Genomic DNA, 25,316 nt, shown 5'->3' with positions numbered 1-25,316 from the left:
TATGGCCTGAGTGTCTGTGGACAGATTTTGTGTCAGTAATAGCCAAACAACCTTGAACAATGACACAAAAAAGAAAGGTTCTCCTGACGCCATCTCCACCTCCTGCGACACCCTCTTGTAAGACAAACTTCTGCAGCAATGGAGAGTCAGGACTCAGAGAGACACGAGAAGAGTTGGAGCTTTGATGTCAAACACTGATGTTTATTTACAAGTATCGGCCGGAGAAATTCACATCACAAGTCACACAGCCAGAGATTCTGACTGCCCTGGTGGGTTGCCATGTCAAATCTGCCCAGCCTATCTCTCGATAGACCTTTTAACTAGTTTACAGAGAGTTAATCCACATATTGGGGGATGGTGCGTAAACACGGGGAACACTGGAGATATCCCCGACATCTGGAAATACTCAATCACCTGTCTGTGGGGCTTAGAAAGCCAGCGTTCTCACAGTCATAAAACCCTCTGTGACCGATAATAAAACTGAGAATAACATCACATGACTACATTAGCACATTCCTTACGGGAGATAAAAATCTCAGGGTTGGTCGTAAATGTCAACAGGCAGAAATGTTAAATATCTAAAGTAAAGACAGAAATATTCTTTGACACCTCTCTACATTCGTTGTCAAGTTTTCGTCCATGTTTTCTACATCTTTATTTATCTCTTTGGTTTTTTTCATATCATTTGTAGTCACGAAAAGATAAATATATAATAATTAGGGCCGGGACTTTAACGCGTTAATTAAGATTAATTAATTACACAAAAATTAACGCGTTAAAAAAATTAACGCATTTTAATCGCACTTATTTTTGTACCGCGGAACGTTTCTCACTGGATGAGTTTCAGGGGTACCGATTATACTGGAGCACCAACTAACGTTCATGACTTCAGACAACAACAAACCACAGTGAACAATAGTCGAACGAAGAAGCTGATGAGACCGCTTTGGTTGGCCCCGTGGATGGGACATTTTGTTTTAAAAAACGGACGGATGGAAGCGTCGATAAGAGCAAGGTTGTTTGCAAATTATGCAAAAAGGAATTTGCATATCACCGCAGCACATCAAGCCTCAAGTATCACCTCAATGCAAAACCTATAGCAGCTAGCGAGGAAGCTAGCGTGGACGTTAGCCCGACTAGGAGTACAAGGACCCACACCCAATTCGCGTTGATCAAACAGTGGCCTATGCAACAGAGAGATTTTATTTTTCATCAGGATATTGGAAGAATAGGAGGGATTGAGGTCAATCACTGGCACTTTTTTATTTTATTTTAAATGGTACAGTACACTTTATGTTGAACTATTTATTATGTTGTTGGTGCAACTGGCACTTTATGTTGAACTGTTTATTGTTTTGGCCAAGGTTATTGAGAGAGTTGGACTGAAATGTATTAGATTTTTTAAATCAACTGTTGGTAAATCAACAAAGTCTGTTATGGCCTCTGAAGCAACAGAGAGATGTTGTCTAATAGTCAGGGTTTCCAATGTTCTGAATGTACTTGAAAGTATTGTGTTTTACTTAAAAAACAAAGTGTTATAGTTTACAGAAGGTCTACCTACCTACAGATTTAGCGATTCATTTCAGACAGTTTTAAACGCGAGGGCCGTGATTGGTACGTGATCTGCCCTCGCTCAAGGGAAAACCTCCAGCTTGACTTGAGACCGCCCCCGTGATAGATAAATGTAATTATATTGAAGCCAGCTGCAATGGATCATTGATCCACCAGGGGGTGCAGTGGGGTTCCACACTGGAGCTCATGTGAAATAAAGTGAGATACAGTATGCTGGATGTACAGCGGAACTTTGTTAAGATCCATATGTCACGGATATCATACTACTGTGCTAAATAAGAGACATGTAATCATTTACAAAACATCACCATGTTGTTATTTAACAAAATAATTTTGTTATTCGAAAAAAACGAACGGGAGGAAATGCAGCCCGGCTCTCGATTTTTAATCCTAATTTAATCATCATCTTCACCACGATAATTTATGTTTATGTTCGACGAATTGACATGAAATCACTGACACATATGAATATACTGTATTCAACTTGATTAAAACGTTATTAACGTGCCTAAACTCAGTAATTCACCAAAAATATGTATATTTTAATGGAGCTTCGTCGGTCGATCAGGATCCCAAAGTGTGAAAATAACACCCTTCATCTGGATGAAGGGTGTTATTTTCCCCATTATTAACAAGTCGCTGCAAATTATCCCGCTTATTACATGGCCACATTCTCAACAAAGTAACGACATGACTCCCAATATTAATTGAAATGCTTTTATGGATTTAGAAAAATGTTTTTATTGATTTAAAAAATAGTTGTATGTATTGATTTAAATTGACATGCATCCGCTAAGAAAAATAGTCCGTTGTTACCGTTTTTTAAACAGTCTGATTGAAACGGCAGCTCTCAGCTGTGTATTTACACAACTAATGGCCCATCAACCTCAGCTCTCTCCCCCCCCTCCCCCCCCTGATCTTTCTTCTCCAGCAGCTAAATGAACAGTAGGTTACTCTGAGTGACCATAGACTGTATGTGACAAGCTTACTGTTAGTGACGTAACAACACCATAAAAGCTGGTGGGTTGAAAGCAATACGGGAGGTAAAAATAACTAGAATAATTGTGATTTATTTATTGTGGCTTTTATGTTTTTAGGTATAAAATGTTATGTAATTCAGGCTTATAGTTCACCCTTCTCTAAAAGCCTTCAACAATGACAATATTCATTGTAATTTAATAAATCCTTCCAACACACATTGTAAAAAATAGCCTACTGTAAGTTAAGAAATCATTTCAATATGTACATCTTCTGATGTAACAACAATAAAATTATAAATTGTAACATATACTTGAACATGGTATTGCACATTTAGCTTTGAGTGTTACTGACCTGAGATGTTTTTATTACATGAATTAAGGTGACTGAGGCTTTTTAACATACAGGGATGCAAACTCATCAGGTATGAAAAAGGTGACAAGGATCCGAGCCCCAGGCTCCCCCACCCCACGGAATGACAGAGGATTTTAGGAGTCAGAACAACTAAAGAAGCAGTGTTAATAATAACAGAAACGCCAAAGAGTCACATCTAATTGAAATATATAAAAGCATTTATTTTAAATTGTAGAGCAGTCAGTTTATAATTTTGGCAGCACTGTTGAGCATTTTGAAAATGTATTTTCGTGCCTCTGTGCAAGGCTTAAGTCATTTTATCTTTATAGCCACATGGTGTAAAGTAACTAAGTTCATAAACTCAACAAGTACTATACTTGGGCACAATTTTGAGATACTTGTACTTTATTTAAGTATTTCAATGTTTTGCTACTTTGTTCTTCTACTCCACTACAGTTCAGAGGTACATGGTGTACTTTGACTCCACTACATGTATTTAATACCTTTAGTTACTTCACAGATCTGGATTAATTAAGTGAAATATAATCAAGTGTTAAATCAGACTTTAGTTCCACCTGGAGTAAATCCACAAGCTACCCTGCAGTATACAAAGTCATTCAAACTAGCTGCACCTTTACCAGCTTTGAGAACACTTTTATGATCAATCATTATAAAACATATCATATCTATTATTCTGAAATGGACCAATCTGCACAATGACTACTTTTACTGTCGCTACTTTCACTATATTTTGATGATAATACTTTTCTACTTTTACTTGAGGAACATTTTGAATGCAGGACTTTTACTGTAACACAGTATTCCTACACTCTGGGACTATTACTTTTACTCAAGTACAAGATCTGAGTACTTCTACTTTTACTCAAGTACAATACCTGAGTACTTCTACTTTTACTCTAGTACAAGATCTGTGTGCTTCTACTTTTACTCAAGTACAAGATTTGAGTACTTCTACTTTTACTCTAGTACAAGATCTGTGTGCTTCTACTTTTACTCAAGTACAAGATCTGAGTACTTCTACTTTTACTCAAGTACAAGACCTGAGTACTTCTACTTTTACTCAAGTACAAGATCTGAGTACTTCTACTTTTACTCAAGTACAATATATATATACTTATACCACCTCTGTTTATAGCCTATGAAAAAAACTATTAGAAATAGAAGGCTCAAGCTAACGTTAGCAGATAGTGACAATTTATGCTAGCTAGCTAGCTCAACGATTCCTTAAATAATATTGCCACAGAAAAACTTTTCAGTTCACATCACGCTCTGCCGCTCCGACAGGGAGCTCTGCTCTGAACACCTGAACGGCCCGTTCTAACAGCTGTTCACCAGCGGTCCAGTCTGTGCGACAGTGACTCCGGACGCACAGTTAATATAAACGAACGCACCCGTAGGTAATGTAGCTGCTGAAGCTAGACCATCATCTCGGAGCAGCAGAGCCTTATTATACATCCATGAGCAGAGCCGACAGGCAGGAAGACTCGAGCACACAGCTCGTACTTCATTATAATATATAAAAAAAGAACACCATGCGTGTCATGATGGCACATAACAGCTCACGGCCGCAGATTACTCCGGGTCCCAGCCCCCCCCCATACCCCAAAAATATTTGTATTGCAGATCTACATGAATCACACAAACGACTTACTTTGGATTCAAAACGGCGAATTTCGCCGAAAGGTGACAAGTTTGCATCCCTGAACATAGACAGAGCACAACTAAAACATAACATCTGAAACGATGTAACAACATAATACACTTGTGGGGATGCTTGGGATGTGAGGAGTGAGGGACACGGCTTAGAACGGGCGTGTCGCCTGGCAGGGCAGGAAAGTGTGTGCACCAGTCTGCCTTGATCTATGAATTCATGTCCGTGACACTCACTGCTGCCCACAGCTGTTTTATAGAAGGAAATTCCTTCACTTCATGAAAGTGTTTTAACCACACACACCTCTACACACACATGACGGGTGTTATTTTTCCCATAAGGAACAAGTCGCTGCAAATTATCCCGCTTATTACACGGCCACATTCTCAACAAAGTAACGACATGACTCCCAATATTAATTGAAATGCTTTTATGGATTTAGAAAATGTTTTTATTGATTTAAGAAATAGTTGTATTTATTGATTTAAAAAATAGTTGTATGTATTGATTTAAATTGACATGCATCCGCTTAGAAAAATAGTCCGTTGTTACCGTTTTTTAAACAGTCTGAATGAAACGGCAGCTCTCAGCTATGTATTTACATAACTAATGGCCCATCAACCACAGCTCTCTCCCCCCCTCCCCCCTTGATATTTCTTCTCCAGCAGCTAAATTAACGGTAGGTTACTCTGATTGACAAGCTTACAATTAGACACAACACTGTCATTGCAAGTGACCCTCAGTTAGTTGACTTTTATGTTCAACTGCTAAATTCGTTACTGATAAAAAAGGGCTTCTACTGTACCTAATTACCTTAACACTAGAACCGCCAGAGGTTTTTGTATAAGCCTACCTAAACCCGTCATATCCCGCTATTAGAATGCCATTTTTAAAAACATAGGGTGCTACATAACACACTTTCAGGAAAAGTCACGGACTGGGAGACTTTAATATTTTATTGAAAAAAAGTTACATTGCACACACACAACACACATCACACAAATTGACCCGATTGGCGGTTCTAGTGTTAAATAAACTCACTAATTAATGAAACCAGTTCAATACGCATTATTCTTATTCTTATCATTCTTTATGAGCGCAGAAATAGTCTTAAAATCAGATCTGTTTTTTAAATGAAATCTGATGGCAGGCAGTTAGCTCTGATCACCTATGATAAATGCGCCGCACCTAATCGCTGGCCATTCAGCCATAGACACTGTTCGAAATGGGGGGGAGCTAGGGGGAGCTTGACTCCCCCGAAGAGGGAGGGAGCTCCCTTGATGGCTGACTTTGAGATGAATAGGGGGAGCCCAAAACAATCGTGCATATTTGTGTCACACAGATTAGAAATGTTGAGTTTCTGTAAATAACAGTTCTTGAAATAAATAATAGTTATTGTTCATTACAGTTTCTGAATATTTGTTTTATATTTGTGAATATGTCTGGGTGTTGCCATCTGTACGTGGCGGCGCTGCATTCTTACTTACGTTGCTATGGTTATGGCGGTGATGCCGGCGCGGTATTTGAAATGTTCATATTGATATTTTTTTAACTCTGGCTGTGTAATAAAAAAATATGGCAAAACGAAAACAGCCAAGCGTCACAGCTTTTGGATTCACAAGCAAAGAAGCGAAGGAGTCTAAAAATGACAACGTGAACGGAAAACAACTTTTAGTTGGCCGGCTGTAAGCGGCGTTAGGGTCGAGTTTGACAGCTCCACACCGAGGGAGAGGCCTGCCGATGCGGAGCCTGAAGAGGCTTCAACAACGGCCACATCCGCCGGCATAGTGACACCGTCTGTATTAGTAGAAGAGTGTTTTTATAGCAATTGATCGCATCCGCGCTGCTGCGCCAGTCAACAGAGCGTGCGTGTGACATATTTAGTAGCAGGATGTGCTCTGAAAAATAGGGCTCCCCGAAAGCAAATGGGTAATTCGAAAACTGACAGAGCTCCCTCTATACAAATCAAACTGTAGACGGTGTGAAAGCACCTATTGTTTTAAATAATGGTCGGAATGTGACCTGTGAGCCTTCTGAATTACCGTGGGACAGCACATTCTAAACTAAAATGTTCAATCAATAAAGTAACATCTTATCTTATCTTAATAATATCTTCATATTAATAATAATAATAAATCATACAGTATGTGTCCGAAAGGGAGCAGGAGGAAGCAAACACAAAAATATACTGCATATTAATGCAAACGATTGTAAAGGTTAAAGTATGAGCATAACAAATAAAGAAGTGTAATGTAAACATTTACATTATGATTATTTAATATATAAAGACTATATATTATTGAATTACAAGATTAGATATACTTTAGTTGATCTAAAATATTGATGTGTTCAAATGCTCTTCAAAACACAACTGAAAGTCCATGAAACTATAGGTTACTTACGTAACCCCAGTTCTCAGAGTAACATGAAGTGAGATGTCTCACTATGGGATGCGCCTCAACGCGTATGCACCAGAAGCATCAATCTCATTACGCCAATCCTGATTGGCTGGTGATCTTGACGCCAACGTCAGGGAATCCACCAACCCTATAAGTAGCTTGCGCCACGACGCAGGCGTCATTCAAAATGAGCACCTCTTCTCGCTTCGCCTCAGCAAGAAGGGCCGTCAGGTGAGACATCTCACTTCATGTTACTCTGAGAACTGGGGTTACGTAAGTAACCTATAGTTCTCATTCATAACACTCCGTTCGATGTCTCACTATGGGATATTGAGACTCCCGCATTGCCAGACATGCTTATCTCGAAAATCACCAACACAAAAACAGAACTTAACAGGTAGAACCCTGTCCCAATACGGGGCCCAGCACTGCGCGGGCCACACTTGGAGCAGAAACATCTAGCCTGTAAAAGCGGACAAAAGTGAGCGGCGAGGACCAGCTCGCTGCTGCACAAATGTCTTGAATGGAAACACCCTTGAACAAAGCCCAGGATGTAGCCAATCCACGAGTAGAATGAGCGCGCAGGCCCGTTGGTGCCTGCTAACCCTGGCTCGTATAAGCCAGAGCAATCGCCTCCACAATCCAGTGGGAGAGCCGTTGCCTGGTAACGGGCTTGCCCTTATGAGGGTTAGCCCAAGATACAAAGAGTTGGTCATTGCACCGAAACTCTTTCGACCTGTCCATATAAGTGCGCAAAGCACGAACCGGGCAAAGCAAATTCGGCCGCTGTTCCCCAGAGGAACCTAGCGGTGAAGGAAATGCCTCAAGGTCAATGGGAGTGCATGAGCCAACCACCTTAGGCACAAAGGCCGGGTTGGGCTTCAGCAATACTCTCGTTTGCCCCGGGGCAAACTGAGTACACGAAGGATGCAAAGAGAGCGCGTGAATATCACTGACTCGTTTGGCAGATGCCAGAGCCAGTAACAACACTGTCTTCAGTGACAGGTGCTTCATGTCAGCGTCTTCCAGGGGTTCAAATGGAGCTCGAGCGAGCCCATCTAAAACCACTGTCAAGTCCCACAGGGGCACCAATGACCTGGAAACGGGGAGGAGCCGGCGAGCCCCTTTCATAAAACGGCAGACCAAGGGATGTTGGCTAGCCGTCTTTCCCCCAAAGCCCACATGGCATGCGGCAATAGCAGCCAGGTACACTTTGATCGTGGAGAAAGCTCTGTGTTTATCAATCAGATCCTGTAGAAATGATAGAATCACACCGACAGGGCATTGAAAAGAGATGTGTTTCTTTTGAAGACACCACTCCTCAAACACCCTCCACTTACAGTCATAGAGAAACCTGGTGGAGGAAGCCCTTGCACTCTGAATAGTGTTTATCACTTCCTGAGGCAGCCCCACTGTACTCAGGTTATACCACTCACGGGCCAGGCCCATAGCGCCAGGCGCTCTGGGTGTGGGTGAAAAATCATCCCCCCCGCCTGAGATAGTATGTCCCTGCGTAGCGGGAGCTGCCACGGCTGTCCGCACAGCAGCTGATATATCTCCGCCAGCCAGTACATTGCAGGCCAGTGTGGAGCTATCAGGATCAGTGTGTGGCGTTGTTCTCTCACTCTGGCCAGAGTTGGAGGTATTAGAGCCAGGGGTGGGAACGCGTACAGAAGGGCCGGGGGCCAAACGTGCACGAGCGCGTCCACGCCTAACGGTGCATTTAGATCGCGCATTGAAAAGAACAGCTGACATTGAGCATTTTCTTTTGATGCGAACAGATCTACCGCGGCCCGGCCGTAACGCACCCACAGCTGACTGACAATCGTTGGATGTAGAGTCCAGTCTGCGTATAGTGGTGCACCTCTGGACAGCAGATCTGCCCCGAGGTTCATCACTCCCGGTACGTGTGTCGCTCTCAGAGAGAGGAGACGTCCGCAGCTCCATAAGATCAGTTTGCGTGCCAGCATGTGTAACTGTAGAGAACGCAAACCCCCTTGGCGGTTTATATACGATATTGTGGTCGTCTTGTCTGTCCTCACGAGGACATGATGTCCCCTGAGAAAAGGCAGAAAGCGTCTTAGGGTGAGAAACACCGCTAAGAGCTCCAGATAATTTATGTGTGACCGTTGGAGGTCTCTGCTCCAGAGACCCCTCACAGGTCGACCTTCGTATATGCCCCCCCAGCCCGTCAGACATGCGTCCGTGGTGACCACCTTCCGCGATAAGACAGCACCCATAGGCACGCCTCGCACCAGGAAAGTCGGGTGCAGCCAGTGGCGTAGCGCCGTTACGCAGTGCATAGTGACCATCACTCTCCGCGCGCCATGACGCGCGGGGTTTAGTCTGAGGGCAGCTACCCAGCGCTGAAATTCCCTCATGTGTAAGCGGCCCAGACGTACTACTAGGATGGCTGACGCCATGAGCCCCAGTAACCGCAGACACGATCTGAAGAGAACATATTTGCGTGGCTGGAAACGAGCGAGGCAAGCCCTGAAGGCTCTCACTCTCTCCGCTGACAGGCGGGCTGTGAAGGGCACCGAGCTCAGGCGTAAGCCCAGGAAGAGCACCGACTGGGCTGGGGACAACATGCTCTTTTCTGTGTTTATTACAAAACCCAGGTCGAGCAGGTGTTTCATGAGGATATTCGTCTGCATTATAGCCTCCTGCTCCGACTGTGCCAGAAGGAGCCAGTCGTCTAAATAGGTTGCCAGGCGAATACCCTGTTGTCTTAACGGGGCTATCGCTGCTTCCGTACATCGCACAAACACCCGTGGGCTGAGAGACAGACCGAAGGGAAGCACTCTGTACTCGTAACAGACACCCTGAAAAGCAAACCTCAGATATTTCCTGTGTGGATAATATACTGGGATGTGAAAATACGCGTCTTTCAGATCGATTGATGTGAACCAATCGTCCTGACGCACGAGACGCAGCAGGGATGTGTGAGTGAGCATCCGGAATTTGTATTTTCTGATATACCCGTTCAGAGCCCTTAAATCTAGGATGGGGCGAATTCCATTCCCTCCCCGTTTGGGAACGAGGAAATATTTGGAATAGAAGCCGCTCTGACTCCGTTTGGAGGGTACGATGGATATGGCTTTCTTTTCTAGTAGCGAGAGAATCTCCTGCTCTAGAATGTGAGCCGACGCTCCCCGGGCATGTGATTGCACAATGCCCGAGAAGCGAGGGGGGGTGACAGCGAATTGGAGTCTGTAGCCCCGTGATATCGTCTTGAAAACCCAAGCAGAGCATGTGAGCATTTTCCACCTTTCGCTCCTCAGAGCGAGCGGGGATGTCACCATATCTCTGTTGTCTGCACCCTGTGACCGCATTGGTTGTGTTATGGCGCCCTCTAGTGTCTGAACACGGTGGCGCTCTAGGGTGACAACCTCGGTCGACACTGCGCATGCGCGCGGTGATGGTGCGTTCACAGACCCGGCCACCGTCCGCATTCCGAGAGAGGCGTTCATAGCCACTCTCAGAAGCGGGGCAGTCACCTGACTGTTTATTGACATTATTATTTGTCTTTTTAATATTTTCGACTGTGCCCTTGGCTTTAAGCCTGGAAGCAACAGTGGCAAACATTTTATTTTTAGACCCTTGTGTGTGTTTGTGTGACTTGAACGACTGGCAGGAACTGTTGTCAGTGTTGTGAAGTCTGCTTCCCTCATGGCGCGAACTGGAGGATGACGTGCAGTCATCACCCGAGGCGGCGGGAAGGCGGGAGCGTGGTTGTCCCCCGGAAACACATGGGTGCTGGATACGTGCGGAACACGATCCAGGGCTGAAAGAGAACAGGAAACCTCCAGCCCTTTCCCCGAGGGGGGGAGGGAAGGCTGTCAGGCTGCCCTCTTCTTCTTCCTCGCCTGGTGACTGAAAGTCTGGGTCGGCGGCGCCTGTGTGGCTGCTGCCGGGACCGGGGACTTTCTTGGCCAATTCGTCCGCGCCTCGTGTCTCTGTGGGAGACCGGGGGCGGGCTGTGGCTTCTGCCATCTCGGGACCTTGAACAGGGCCGAGTGCGGGGTAGCCTGGGAGAAGGTCCGTCGCAGGACTGTTGGGGGCGGCGGCTGGGCTTTCCGAGGGAGGCAAAGCTGGAGAGCTTCATCCTCCTTCTTCTTGGCCTCACACCGTTGTTGCATGGAGGCAAGAGCGGAGCCGAATATGCCCTCAGGGACGATTGGCATGTCCAACACGTCCTCCTTTTCCCGGTCGGGGAGGTTTGTCAGGTTCAGCCATCTGGCTCTCTCCTGCACCACCATCATCCCTAGCGATTTGCCTGTGGCCTGGACTGCACAGCGCTGTACGCGGAGGCAAATGTCTGTGATCGCCATGATCTCCTCCCACACGGCCGGTTCAGGTTTCACAGTCATGTCCGCACACAGCTCCGCTTGGTACGCGGTTAGCATGGAGGAGACATTCAGCACCCTGACGGACAAAGCAGCCGCTTTGTAGGCCCGTTCAGTCATTGCGGACTGGAACCGGTCCGCCTTTGTCGGCAGTGTGGGGTTCCTGCTCGGGGCCGCCGACAACCGCGGTTGGAGGTGGGCTGCCACAAGCGGCTCCATAGGAGGCATGCGGAGTAACCCGAGCTTCTCCATGCCCTCACAGTCCAGAGAGGAGGCTCCCTGGATTGGGGCCTTGCTGCTGAAGGGGCGGTCTCTCCAGGAGACCGACACCTCGTCCAGCAGCTCTGGAAATACGGGGAGAAGTTGCCTGGTCAGCCTCGCGGCTTGGGGCAAGTTCTTTCCCTCGTATCTAGACCTGGAGGGCTCTCTGGCCGCTTCAGGCCAGGGGATGTCCAGCTTGGATGCAGCGCGTTGGCACACGGCCTGCAGGTCCATGCTGAGGCGGGGGAGCGGTGGCTCGCCTTCGCCCGGGGAGGCGGACATGGCCCCAGGCTTGGCAGCCTGGGCAGACGAGACGAAGATGTCATCTTCGCCCTCGTCTGAGTCGGAAAGAAGAAACTCCGGGGCGTATTCTCCTTCCTCCTCCTCATAGTCCAGCTCCAGGACATCCTCTGCGGGTGAGACCATGGTGAGGTCCAGTTGGGAGCCCCAGCTTGACACAGCACGGGGCCCCCTTCCCGCGGCTGCCGCCGCCACCGAGTCCCAGCTTGACACAGCGCGGGACCCGGCACCCGTGGCGGTCGCCACCATGCCCTGCTCGCCGGCCGGCGAGTTTACAGGCATGAGGAGGTCTCGGACCGGCATGCTAGCTTGGCGTGCTAGCCGTCGGCGGCGGCTTTTGGCGGTAAAGCGGGAACAATGCCCGCACGCGCCGGGGGTGTCGATAGCCTCCTGGGCATGTTGCAGCCCGAGGCAAGACGAGCAGACCTGGTGTGAGTCAGTACTCGATATCTTCAGCCCGCAGCCGCAGTGCCGAGCCTCCGACACTCCGTCTCCTCTGGTGTGAGGGAGGGAAGAGTCCATCCTACCTAGCCTTGGTGCGGCGTAGAAGGGACAAACGAGCAACAGGCGTGTTACCGTTTGCGGGAAAAAATCCAAAAACCTTACCGTTATCCGTTGGAAAAAAACGGCAGGGTAGATTCTGATATTAACTGGAGTGTTAATAAAGGGAATTCCCGTGCGAAGCAAAAGTAGCTGGCGAGCGTCCGTCGACCGAAGGTTAGCTTCGTAAATCAGTCTGTGGACCGTTAAGCTAGCTAGCTACTGATCTTTCTCGAGATGTGCTCCGAAGCGAGAAGAGGTGTTTGAATGACGCCTGCGTCGTAGCGCAAGCTACTTATAGGGTTGGTGGATTCCCTGACGTTGGCGTCAAGATCACCAGCCAATCAGGATTGGCGTAATGAGATTGATGCTTCTGGTGCATACGCGTTGAGGCGCATCCCATAGTGAGACATCGAACGGAGTGTTATGAATGAGAACTTGTCTTTCTGTATTTGTGAATGAAGCGCCATCTCCTGGTTAAAACCTGAAATTGAAAATCTGGCAACGCCCTCTTGGAAAATAGTGGGAGGGCTTAACATTCCTCTATACTGGTCTTTGGCATGTCGTAGGCAGGAAGCTGTAAGCTGGAGTCGGAAATTCAGTGCTACATCTGTATAGGCTACCTGAATCTCTAAAATGTACTATATTCCTAAATATGCTATTGCTACACTTTATGGCCAGTGTACCACCTTGAAAAAAATAAACAATGTTTTGTTGCTTAAGCTTATGTATTCTGTCATTATTCAATGGTATACTAAAATCCATGTGAAAAGAAATTGCTTCTCACTGTTCTCAGGTCAAATATTTCTATGTGATTAAAAATGCGATTAATTGCGATTAATTAATTACAAAGCCTGTAATTAATTAGATTAGTTTTTTTAATCGAGTCCCGGCCCGAATAATAATCCAAGACTAACTGTATTATTTAAAGCGATGGTTCCCAAGTTTTCTCCTTCCTAGTAAGTAAACTGGTGACTCATGAGGAGTAGTGTTCTTTCAGCTCTTTGGTTGTCTGCACACTTGTCTCATGCAGGCAGAGGCTGGGTAACAGAGAGAATACAGATGTGCAGGTATTCACTGTGCCCTTATCCTCTGAGGTTTCTTTTTTTTTTAAATTATTTTAAATAATGATTACACTTTAAAAAGAATAGTGTAATTTACATAAAGAAATCCAAAGATGTAAGCCATTTGTATATTTAAAAAACAAAAAGTGGTCAGGATGAATTTTTGGGGACCTGTCGGTTAATAAGCTGTGCTTTGAAGACACAGAGTAGAATGATTTGGGGTTGATTGATCTGATGGTGGACCAGTGCAGATGGTGTGCAGTGTGTCAGTGAGTCTGGCTCTGATGTGTTGCTCTGGGTACGGTCTCCGCCTGCATCGCCTCTTTTACAACATCACTGTAAGTTGGACATGTTGACAGCCAACTCCTCAGGTGATCTTGATGGTTTTTCTCAGTTCACTTCCCAGAGACGCAACAATGGAGTTATCATTTACAGGAATAGAAGTGTCGACATGAATATTAGACATGTGTGAGTTTAAAATATAATAAAGTACATGACATAAGACTTACACCTTTTACTTTTTTTTTCAGCTTCATCTTCCCCACCTCTCAAGACCCAAAGCAAGATTTCCAGTTTTTTCTCCAGCAGCCAAAGAAAGTAGAATGTGAGTCACAGGAACATTGTGTATGTATTCCAAACTGGCCGAAAAAGCAGACCACCGATAACATGGCCAGGTCCTGCTGTGGGCTGATCTGGCTGTGGCCTTCTCATGTGAATGTGTGCAAATCTGTAAAGCTGAACAGACTGTTTGATAATAGAATAATGTCAAGAAAATGTAGTATTTGTTTTCTTTTTATATTTGTTGTTTTATAAGATAATAAAATTCATGAAATTACAGGAGCCTCAACGGTCCTCTGTAACAGCAGTGCTGCAATGAACCCTGCTCCATACAAACTACCCGTGATGTCGGGGGTGGTGGGGTGGGTTTAATATTATTCTGGGACAGCAGGCCGTTTTGCTCCTTTGGTAAATCCTGCCATGACAGAATGCATAAAACAGACAACTGAAAATGAACACATTAACTGAATGGTATTTATTCATTATTATTCTATGAGCGTTGCACTTGTTGGTGGCCTTGTCCGTCCAGGGCCAGTTTTTGGCATAGGCGACATAGGTGGTCGTCTAGGGCAGGGGTTCCCAAAGTGGGGGTCGCGAGATGATTTAATTTTTTTTTTTAATTATTATTAATAATAACGTTTGCATAGACATTTTCAGGGGCGGACTAGCCATCTGTATAATTTCCCCACAACGAGGCTCCCCCTTTGACAATCCACTAGCGCAGTGTTTCTCAAACTTTTTCATACCAAGGACCACTTAACCAATAAAAAACACTCATGGACCACCTAACTCCACAAATATCCAAAAACGATAGGCCTGCTTACCCATTCCAACCGTACAATAATGACACTCCCACGAGAGTGCGGAAAACTGAAATTAATTCAAGTTTGGGAACCCCTGGTCTAGGGCGCCAGATCTGGTAGCTCTCGGAGCGAAAAAAACATTTTTGACCGTTGGCGCTCATCCTAATTTTCGGCCTTGATGTAACAACATTCATAATTAAGTGAATGTAACCCCCCGTTTACACTTTTCATTTGCCCTGTACGATGGGCACTGCAAGTGATGAAAGTGGGGGATGTTGGCTTATCAGGCGCCCGCTGCTCACAACCAAAGTGCGAGCGAGCGTGGGAGCGAGAGAGAGACGGCGCACCACACCAGTGATTGTTGTTGTTAGCATCTGGTGCTAGCTGCGCTAATGGATATAAGAAGATGTTTCTACAAGAAGGTGGAGGGAGAGTCCTCTCCAGTCAGACTGAGAGGCTCAGTGAGGTAAGTGACTGAGTGTTTAGATAGTTCACTTTAGTCTAAGTTATCTCAGTGGGTCTCAAACGTTTTGATAAAAATGTATGTAAACAAATATTTCCAAGGCACACCTTTATAATTATTAGGATAAATAAAAACAGGTTTGAAATCATTCCAGTACATGCTATAGGACAGTAAACCAAAAATATCGTTTAAAACTGGAGATAAAAAAAGCATAAATAAATGTTTACTACATAACATAAGACATAAATGAACAACAATGATTTTGTTTTCTTCAAGTTTGTACTTTGTTGGTCGAACTCACTTATTGTAAGTCGCTTTGGATAAAAGCAATGTAATTTAATGTAAAAAAAATAAAGTTTAGTTGGCTATGGTATAGGTATTGGTTATGTTTACATACTTATTTGATTATTAAAATGTAAATCGATCTTTTTCATATGGGTGTTTAGAGTTGTACTTCCTGTAAGGGAATATTTATGTCTTACTCCTAAGTGTCAAAGAATAATTCTTCCTTACTCCTAAGATATTTAACCTTATTCTGTGTGTTGACATTTACGACCATCCCTGCTTCTAATCTCCCGTAAGGAATGTGTTAATGCAGTCGTATGTTGATACTAGGTTTTATGGCCTGACCTGGTGGGCACAGGGGGGGTTTTACGACTGTGAGAACGCTGGCTTTCTAAGCTCCACAGATGTGAGAGACATCTCCTGTGTCTTCAGATGTTTACGCCCATCCCCAATATGTGGATTTGATTCTCTGTAAGTTAAATGGTAAATGGTAAATGGACTGTACTTATATAGCGCTTTATCCAGTCTTTAAGACCCCTCAAAGCGCTTTACATACTACATGTCATTCACCCATTCACACCCATTCATACAGAGCAGTGTACCTTACTCTATAGGACCTAACATTCACACACATTCACACACCGTTGGCCATGCCATCGGGAGCAACTCAGGGTTAAGTATCTTGCCCAAGGATACATCGACATGTTGACTGCATGGGCTGGGATCGAACCCACAACCTTCTGGTTGAAAGACGATCGCAGCAACAGTCGCCAAGATGCGAGGCGGATCAGAATCGACATGGCAACCCACCGTGCAGTCAGAACCTTTAGCTGCTGTGACTTGTGATATGAATTCTCCGGCCGTTTGACTTGTAATAAACATCATTGTTTGACATCAAAGCTCCAACTCTCCTCGTGTCTCTCTGAGTCCTGACTCTCCATTGCTGCAGAAGTTTCCTTTACACTTCCTAGATCAAATATCTAGTAAGTGTGTGCTCAAAGTGCACCAGATTCAAGCATTTTACTTTAAAATTAACCCCGGACACCCCTAGAGGATGTGACGTCCATTAAAACATGTTCATACAATACTAAATACTTATGAATCCTTTTTCATATGTATAACCTGTCAAAACGTTTCTGTTTTGTAGTGTATTGGTCGTTTGTAGAGTTTTTTCAGGCTGTTGGAGGGGGGGTCGCCAGCAACAATCTTGCCTAAGCTAGGGCAGCAAATTTGTCAGAATCGGCCCTGAGTCGATCCATCCTCGCGCAAATATTTTATATGATAATGAGCCCCTCCTTGTCACGATCTTAGTTTTATGTCACGATTTTATTTTTGTCTGTCTTGTCGGTTTTATTTTGCTATTCTGTTCTCCCTGTGTCTTGTCTTCCTTCCTGTGTTTTCCCTCCTGTGTCTGAGTGTCTGATTGTGTTCACCTGTTGCCCTTGTGTTTCTGCCTCCCCTGCCCAGCTGTGTCTTGTCCTGTGATTACCCTTCTTTGTATTTGGTCTTGTCTTCCCCTGTGCTCCGTGTCGGTTCATTAGAGGTTTCTCAATACTCTAATTTCCCCTCCTCGACTCCTATCCTCAAGACTTAGTCCCGCCCACAGGAGATGCGAGTGGAGGACCGAGGAGAGAGGAGGGGAAGCAGAAGGCGGTTAGAGAAATGAGAACTCTTCTCCACTGAGCAGTCATCTTAAAGAGACGTCCATTAATGATGACAGGAGGCACAGCAGCCCTCTGTCTGATGGACAGATGTGTTCATGACGACTTATATATTTACTTTAATTCATTCACAGTGCGATATAATGAGACAATAACAGGCTACAGATGCGGACATATACACACACACACACACACATACTGAATATGTATATAAATATTAGGGCTGTCAAGTTAACGCATGTGTATTTTTTTCCTCAACCGCCCGTAGTTTCAGAGCGCATCGAATTTAAAATACCATCTACAAGCTGATGCTGAGAGCCCCGCTCCTGCTGCCCGCTTGAGGCAGACCACACTTCCACGCTAACCGGTAGGCCCGGACTGGCCATCGGGAGGACCGGGAGGGTGTGTGTATGTGTGGCGCGAGAGAGAGACCTTACGTGTAGTGTTGTTGTTGTTAGCATCTGGTGCTAGCTAGCTGCGCTAACGGATATAAGGAGCTGTTTAAATGAAAACAGAGGAGTGACATTTCGCCGACAACTGCGCCGAGCACTTGACTTTATGCAGGTAGCCAGACAGTGGGACATTGTACAAAAAGTCAGCACACTCAGCACGGATAGTGCGCACAACATGATTGCAGCGTCCAGGCAGCTCCCGTTCGAGCATATGCCTTGAGTTGCACAGAGCTCCAAGGTTTTTATGTTTAATATTCATGAGAATATTTTTCATTGTTCAAATGATAATAAACATTTACAAAAAGCATATTTGTCCACTCATATTTTGATAAGAGTATTACAAACGTGTAGAAAAAATATTCCTCTAAGGTACATTTAGAACAGATACAAAATGTGCGAGTAATTTGCGATTAATCGCGATTAACTATGGACAATAATGCGATTAATCGCGATTAAATATTTGAATCGACTGACAGCCCTAATAAATATATACAATTTCAGAATCAAACAAGTATGAGAGCACTCTCAAAATAACGTAACACAATCAGAGACTGGATATACATGTATCCCCCGAGGACTGAGGAGTCGAGGAGGGGAAATTAGAGTATTGAGAAACCTCTAGTGCAGTGGTTCTCAACCTTTTTCCACCAAGTACCACCTGAGAAAATAGTTGGCTCTCCAAGTACCACCGTATGACCAATGTTAAAATACAGTCTATGCACAGTTCATGCAGGACTCGGCAGTGGCGTTTTCTCCTGGAGGCCAAGGGAAGCCAGGCTTCCCCTGTTTTTTCGGATTGTAGTTATAATTTTAATAAATAAATGAAAGCACTTCGTTTAGTTTCGGAAATTCTTTGTTGTGTGTTGCTGCCGGCCCGTCTCTCCCCCATTCTCATTGAGTATTTTACAAAGAGTGAAACAGCGCCCCTCTAGATGTTACGGTGAAACAGTAGATTGCACTCTCTGTTGCGAGAGGAGGCCAGCCGAAATTTGCTTCCCTTGGTGAAAAAAAATGGACGGATTGACCAATCAGATGAGGCTCACGTCATGCCCCTGCCAACCTGTGATTGGTCAGGGCCATGCCAAGGGAAGCCAGCTTCCCTTGCCTCACAATCCAATCAAATCGCATCAATTTAGTGGTGCAGTGACGCGTCCCAAAAAGCGGAAGTAAGCTGCGCTCGGTTTCCCTCGATAAAATAGCAATGGGATTTCTCCATAGGATTTTGGAAAATAGCTCGAAAAAAGGTCAGTGGAAAACGAACCTGTTAGGTAAATGCACGTTTTGTTCAGTCGGATAATATCCACATGTCTACCCTACTTTTATAATTTTCGAATCATAAATCTAATCGATAGAAGATAGATAGCGTCACTGCACCACTCTCACTGCCGTTAGAAAGTAGCAAGCAACTGAAGCAAGTGCAATTATGGAGGGTGGAGATTTGGAGTATTTAATCAAAAATAATTGTACTAAACTTCTGCTGCAGCAGCAACAACAACAAATACTATCTGATGACAGGCCAATGCCCAAACTGGAGCTGTGTACAGCGAGGAACAAAGGAGCGAACCGGAAGTAAAACGTTAAAGGTCTCCTGATTTAGTTTGTGAATGAATGCTTATTAGAGTTTCGGCTGGAGAGTGCGTGCGGACCTGTCGGTTAGATAACAGGCTTGTGTAAGTCCTGCATCTGTATGATACAAATGTGTGTAAAATGATACCGGGCGCTGTAATCACTCATCTGGTTACGTTATTACAATGACCACCACACCCCCCCTACCCCAAAAGAAAGGACGTATTATTGGCTTCCCCTAATTTTTTCCCCACGCCACGCTACTGGGACTCGGAGGCAAATGTATTCATAATACCATTATTTATTGTGCTCTCTCTCTCTCTCTCTCTCTCTCTCTCTCTCTCTCTCTCTCTCTCTCTCTCTCTCTCTCTCTCTCTCTCTCTCTCTCTCACTCACTCACTCACTCACTCACTCACTCACTCACCACAAGTGAGAATATAAAGAACAAAATAATAACTTATTCTCACACAACAAATGTCAACTGTACACACATGTCATTTCCTGGACCTATACCAAAGTGTGAATGTAGGCTTCCTGCAACAACCCACATCGAAACAGAAAATGTCCTATAGAGAGGCGAAGTCCCTCCCTTTCCGGGGGAGCTCATGGGACCCCGGAAGCGGAAAATTATACATTGAACTCAATGGAGAGAGAAAACGTATCTTTTGATCCCGTTTGAATTGTGCCACGAACTACACATATGATGTTTGTCAATTTAAAAGAACATTTTGCAAGTCAAAAAAATAAAAATGTGTCGTAAAACTGTGAAGTAACACATTTTTTTTTGTTAAGCCGCTCAGTGGACTACATGTCTCTGGTCCCGCACAATACGCGTCACCAACACAAAGATGGCCGTCACGTTGGCACATTTCACCTCATTCTTTCAGAATGAGAATAAAAGTATAAAACGAGGTGAAAATCACTATAAGTCTGGGCATGTTGAGAGCTGTACATACACGAAAGGCGAGTTAGTCGGTTCTGTAAGAGCCAGCATGCGGGACCGGCTTTACAAGGTTTCGGTGAGTAACATAAGTGCAATGTTTAACGTTAATGTCAGTCAATAAGGAGGAAAATGAAAAAGAAGATGATGAACCACAGACCCGGCATATAATGACTGCAGTCTGCAGGGCTGTGTTAATTTATGTTACTGTTATCAATAGCATTAGTTGACTGAGAAAACCATCAAGAAAAAAAGTTTAGCGATGTTACGAGTCGACTAGTATAATATGCCCACGGCTGTGATTGACAACCTGGACAGCCAGTCAGAAGCTAGAGTGCCAACCTAGAGAGCCAATCAGAACCTAGAACGGGTGTACTGTATACGCGTGTGTATGCTATGGATAACATTAGTGTTCACAAGAACAAGGTACACTCCCGTGTTTTGTTTTAGTTGCTCTTCAGATTGAAGCGGCCAGTTTTATATCGACTATATGTGTGATCTCCTTTTTACATCTCGTTGTGTCATTTGAGTTTATTTGCTGTGTGTAGATTCAAGGATTTTGGTTATCTTGTCAATTTGTTTGGTTATCTAGATCTCCTTTTTACATCTCGTTGTGTCATTTGAGTTTATTTGCTGTGTGTAGATTCAAGGATTTTGGTTATCTTGTCAATTTGTTTGGTTATCTAGGCACAGCTGTTTTCCTAATGTTTTCCTAAGAGCATTGATTAATTCATAAACTACACACTGAGTCTAGATCCTGACCAAATCCTTTTTTTTTGATCAAATGTTTTTCAAAAATGTAATACACATTTAAAAAAATACAATGTACAATCACAACCAATACAACACAAATTACAAAAAATACAGAAAAAACCAACAATAACAACAATCAGACAAGAGGACAAAACTATGGAAAAATAAACCCTCCTACCCCCAGATCCGGACCATCCTTGTATTGCTCATTCAATCTATTATAGCATGTTAACAAACATGTTACTTACTTTATTTGTACAGATCTACATGGGAGAGGATGGCGCGATGCAGAGCGCTGTCTGTGGTTGTGCACGGGGGATGTACAAATGCAGCCACGCTGCAGCATTGGCAATATTTGCCATGTGGCAGATCAGCTCCACAGAAGTTGAGTGCCAGTGGAGGAAGCCTGGCACTTCAAAAGTAGTCCAGCCGGTGTCTCAACTCTACCAACAGCAAGAGGATACTTACAACCCACTGGCCAGAGACATCGCTACTGAGGAAGTAGACTGGTTCAGGTCTGCACTGAGGGGCGCAGCGTGGCATGGCATGGCTTTTGTCACCTGAGCCAGAGCTGCAGCCTCAACATCAGGCCATTTTCAACGTGCCGGAGCTGGTGAAGGAGCATGGGGGTCGGGGGCTTGAGGCAATTCTTGCCTCAATGCGACTGAGCAGAGACCAGCAAGCTGCCATCCAGACAGCCAACGTAGGACAGCGGACAAATCCTCAGTGGCAGTTACACAGGCAGGGCAGGTTGACAGCCAGCAATTTTGGTGCTGTGCTGAGGTCGGGACTTTCATCCACTCCATGAAGAGGGTGCTTGGGTGGTACAATTTAGACGGAGTCATGGCTGTCAACTGGGGAGTTGTAAACGAGGTGTATTTGGCCAGTGTGTTTGGCCTTTTAAGTGTGACACATATGTAGTGATAAATGCTTCACTTGACCACTGTTCCTAAATAAAAAAAGTTTTCTGCATCGTCATTCATTTTTTCCAAATAATTACCAATATTTCACAAATTCTTCATGTAAACTTAAGAGCACAGCTGTATGTTGAGTTTCAGCTTTGCTTGGTTCATCTTACTGGGGGGCAGCTAAATGGATGTTGGTGCAGTCCACAATCATTTTGCAGTTGAAGGCAGAATGAATTTATTATTGACTCAGAATGAAGCACAACTTCATGTCATACATTGACTTTATTTGTAGTTGTGTAAAAAAATAAAGCATTGATTAGCAAGCAGGACCTGCAGGAACAGAGAACGGTTATGGATGGAGCTGGGAAGAGAGAAGAATAAAGAAAACAGATCAACTTTATTATCGGATATTAAAAATTCAATTGCAAAACAAGTTGCCGCTCCTACAGTTTTCTAGTATGTAAAGATGATTTCACATGACCTATGCAAAATATCACACTCAATACATGTGTGTCTCTGGGGGGTGCATTGTGCCTTTGATGTATATAAATAATATACCATAACCAAATACTATTACGTACAATGGAAATCAGGTTGCCAGAGCAGGTCAGTGTGCATGTTCCTCAGGGTCTCAGCAGTTACAGGTGAGGTAAATAAAATAAAAGAGAAAAAGGTCAGTAACAACACTTTAAAGTAACAACACTGAATAATTATCTCTTTTAATACTTTTCTCTCAGTAATCACTCAACTACTGTCTTTCCAACAAACAGATTGACTCACTCTCACTATCATCACAATGAAACACGTCCAGAAGAATGTCATGCAAAGCTGCCAGCCTGCCTGCCTTCCTTCGACTCTCCCTGAACTGCTTCCTTAGCACCCGGTGGAGGGCGCAGTAGGCTACTCTTCAAATGTTTCACGAAATACTTACCATGATGACTACTCTTACTGTTTAACATTTTGGTGTACTTCATGTAATAAAATAATAACTTCATGGTAAGGCTACTAAAAATGACAAGGCTTAGTAATGTAATGCTAACTAACGTGCTTGCTACTCGTCGCTACTAGCTAGGTAGCTAACTTGACTATGTTCCATGCACAACATGTATATTACCTATGATATTACCTGATATGTCTGATCCAGCGACTCCTGGTCCTTTCATCAGACGGGAAGCGATAGAACGAGCAAGTGGTATGATCACTTTTGTGATTACAACCTGGTACAAAGCACACAGGCATCTTGTAAAAGTGAATTTATTGGAGCAATCTCTTATATTTATTGGAGGGAATAAATCAGTTATGAAATCTTCTTCTTCGCTTTAATTACGAGTCTCAACCACTTGGAGCATTATCGCCTGTGACATCACATACGCGACCCAGAATGGGATTTGGGATTTGTAGTCTTTGTAGTCGCGTATTTTTCATAATCTTATATTTCAACAGTTTTACGACAAAATGTGACTTTTTTGACATTGAAATGATTGTTTAAGATTGACAAACATCATATGTGTAGTTCGTGGCACAATTCAAACGGGATCAAAAGATATGTTTTCTCTCTCCATTGAATTCAATGTATAATTTTTCGCTTCCGGGGTCCCATGGACCGGAAGTAGATGGGCATGACTTCGCCTCTCTATTGGGAATTCAGTTCCAATAATAATGAAGCCTCCAGGAGCAGATGAGCCTAAGGGCTAATCGCTCATCTTCAGTCTGCTGATGTTTGCTATTGCCATTTCTGTGGTGGCAAAGTAAAAAAGAAAATAAAAAACATAAGAAAAAAGATAACAATTAAGGACAAGTGTGTGCTTTTTCAACTTTTGACCTCTCTCCATCCTTTGAGCAAATGCCTTCTTCCTGAGTCACTTCTCTCCTCCATCACAGCGGCTGTGCATATCACTTTTGTGTTGCTGGCGGAGCCTACGCTTGTACTCGGCTGATGACTGTCCTCCTCCTTATTCACTTGTTCACTTTCGCTGGTAATATTCTCCTCTGTACCTCTCTTCCGAATACCTCCCGTTTTGAGCCACGTTTTTAACATCATTCAGCTTTCTTCTTTCTTTAGCTTGCTTGCAACGTTCGCTAATCGATCACGGGTAGTATGGTCGTCATTAGCAACGCCAGAAACTTAAAAAAAAATGTTTTCGTTTCTAAATCTAAAAATAACAATAGCCTATTAGAACTAATTTAAACCACAGTTTCAATTATCTCAAGCTTATTTTCATTCGTTGTAGTATTTTGATATTATGATTTATTTTGTAATTAATGTTATTCAATCAAGCCTCAAACTGATGGCAATTGTCCCTATAGCCTGTTTTAAATTGAAGTTGTCTGAGGTCCTTACCATCAGCTGCTGTTGCAGTAATAAGTAGTGTACCTTAATGTCCCAAATGTGCACAATGTAGTGACTGCTTTTCGTCTTTTTGTTTACTTAGTTGTGTGTCCTGTATTTTATATGTCTGTGTTATGTGTAAAGGTTAAATGTGGGGTAGGTAAGTTTGAGAAACCGGCTCGAGATACACTTTTTGTTACATTCCATGGAATGCTCTTAACATCCCGATAGCAATGAATATCTGAAGTCTTTTGACAATACATAAAAAATGTCATCTGTGGAAGCCGTAGTACTGTAAAAAGCACGACCAATCATCTGAGCCGGCCCGGCTAAAATAACTGGATGGCCTACCTGCCTGTCAGCCTTCCATCTGTGCACAAACTTATCTTGTGCCCTCATTGTTCATGTGCGCATTCGTGTGTGTTGGAGGAGAGGCTCTGTAACAGGGTATATATGCAGGAATCCTGAAGTCAAATTTAATAACTTTTAAGACCTTTTTTAAGACCCTTTCCATACATTTTAAGACCTCATCACAACTTTGAGTTCTAACCGGTTACATTGGCAACACACTTTACCTGACATTTACTATATTGATTGTAAGATAGCAAAACTAAACAGAGTGCAGACAGACTACTGAAGCCTCCTTTCCACATGAACTTCAACCTCTCTGTGAAGGTCAGGTTTAATGCAGTATGCTGCTTTTTTGCTTCTGTAGACTCTGTGCTCTTTCATTCCAGTAAAACTCCTCAGAAAACATTAGAAACCAGTATTTGACCAATAAACAAAACAATTGACAAAACTTTGAACTATGAAATATGTTAAATTTTGGTGAGCTTCAGCAGGGTAAGGCCATATAGGAGCTCCCTCACAAATACCCAGGGGTTAAATTGGACTGGGGCTGTCCGGGGCTAAGCCCTGGCACATAAGACGATGCTCTGACGTCATCACCCTCACACATTTGTCATATGTTTACAAAAAAGGATATATATGTTAAGACTTTTCTCGTTCTTAATATAGACTATATTTAGGGTCTATATGTGTTGACTTTACTTTAAAATAGCAGATCTCTGTGACCGGATATAGTTTGGCTTAGACCCCGGCCCCGCACG

The 25,316-nt window shown here is 43.9% G+C and overlaps 1 protein-coding gene across 1 annotated transcript in view; it reads left to right on the top strand.

Annotated features, from left to right (window-relative positions):
• The window catches only part of rtel1 (regulator of telomere elongation helicase 1), an 86,529-nt gene extending 72,205 nt beyond the window's left edge, over positions 1-14,324 (top strand). The window contains exon 27 of the mRNA XM_079673766.1: positions 14,020-14,324. Coding sequence (XP_079529892.1) covers positions 14,020-14,090 — 71 coding nt within the window. The 3' untranslated portion in view covers positions 14,091-14,324. The remainder of the gene's footprint in view (positions 1-14,019) is intronic.
• The last annotated feature ends 10,992 nt before the right edge of the window (positions 14,325-25,316 follow it).

Source organism: Notothenia rossii (assembly GCF_949606895.1).
Source record: "Notothenia rossii genome assembly, chromosome: 4".
Taxonomy (NCBI): Eukaryota; Metazoa; Chordata; class Actinopteri; order Perciformes; family Nototheniidae; genus Notothenia; species Notothenia rossii.
The sequence above is the reverse complement of the archived record's forward strand: the minus strand, read 5'-3'. Positions and strand labels throughout refer to the sequence as shown.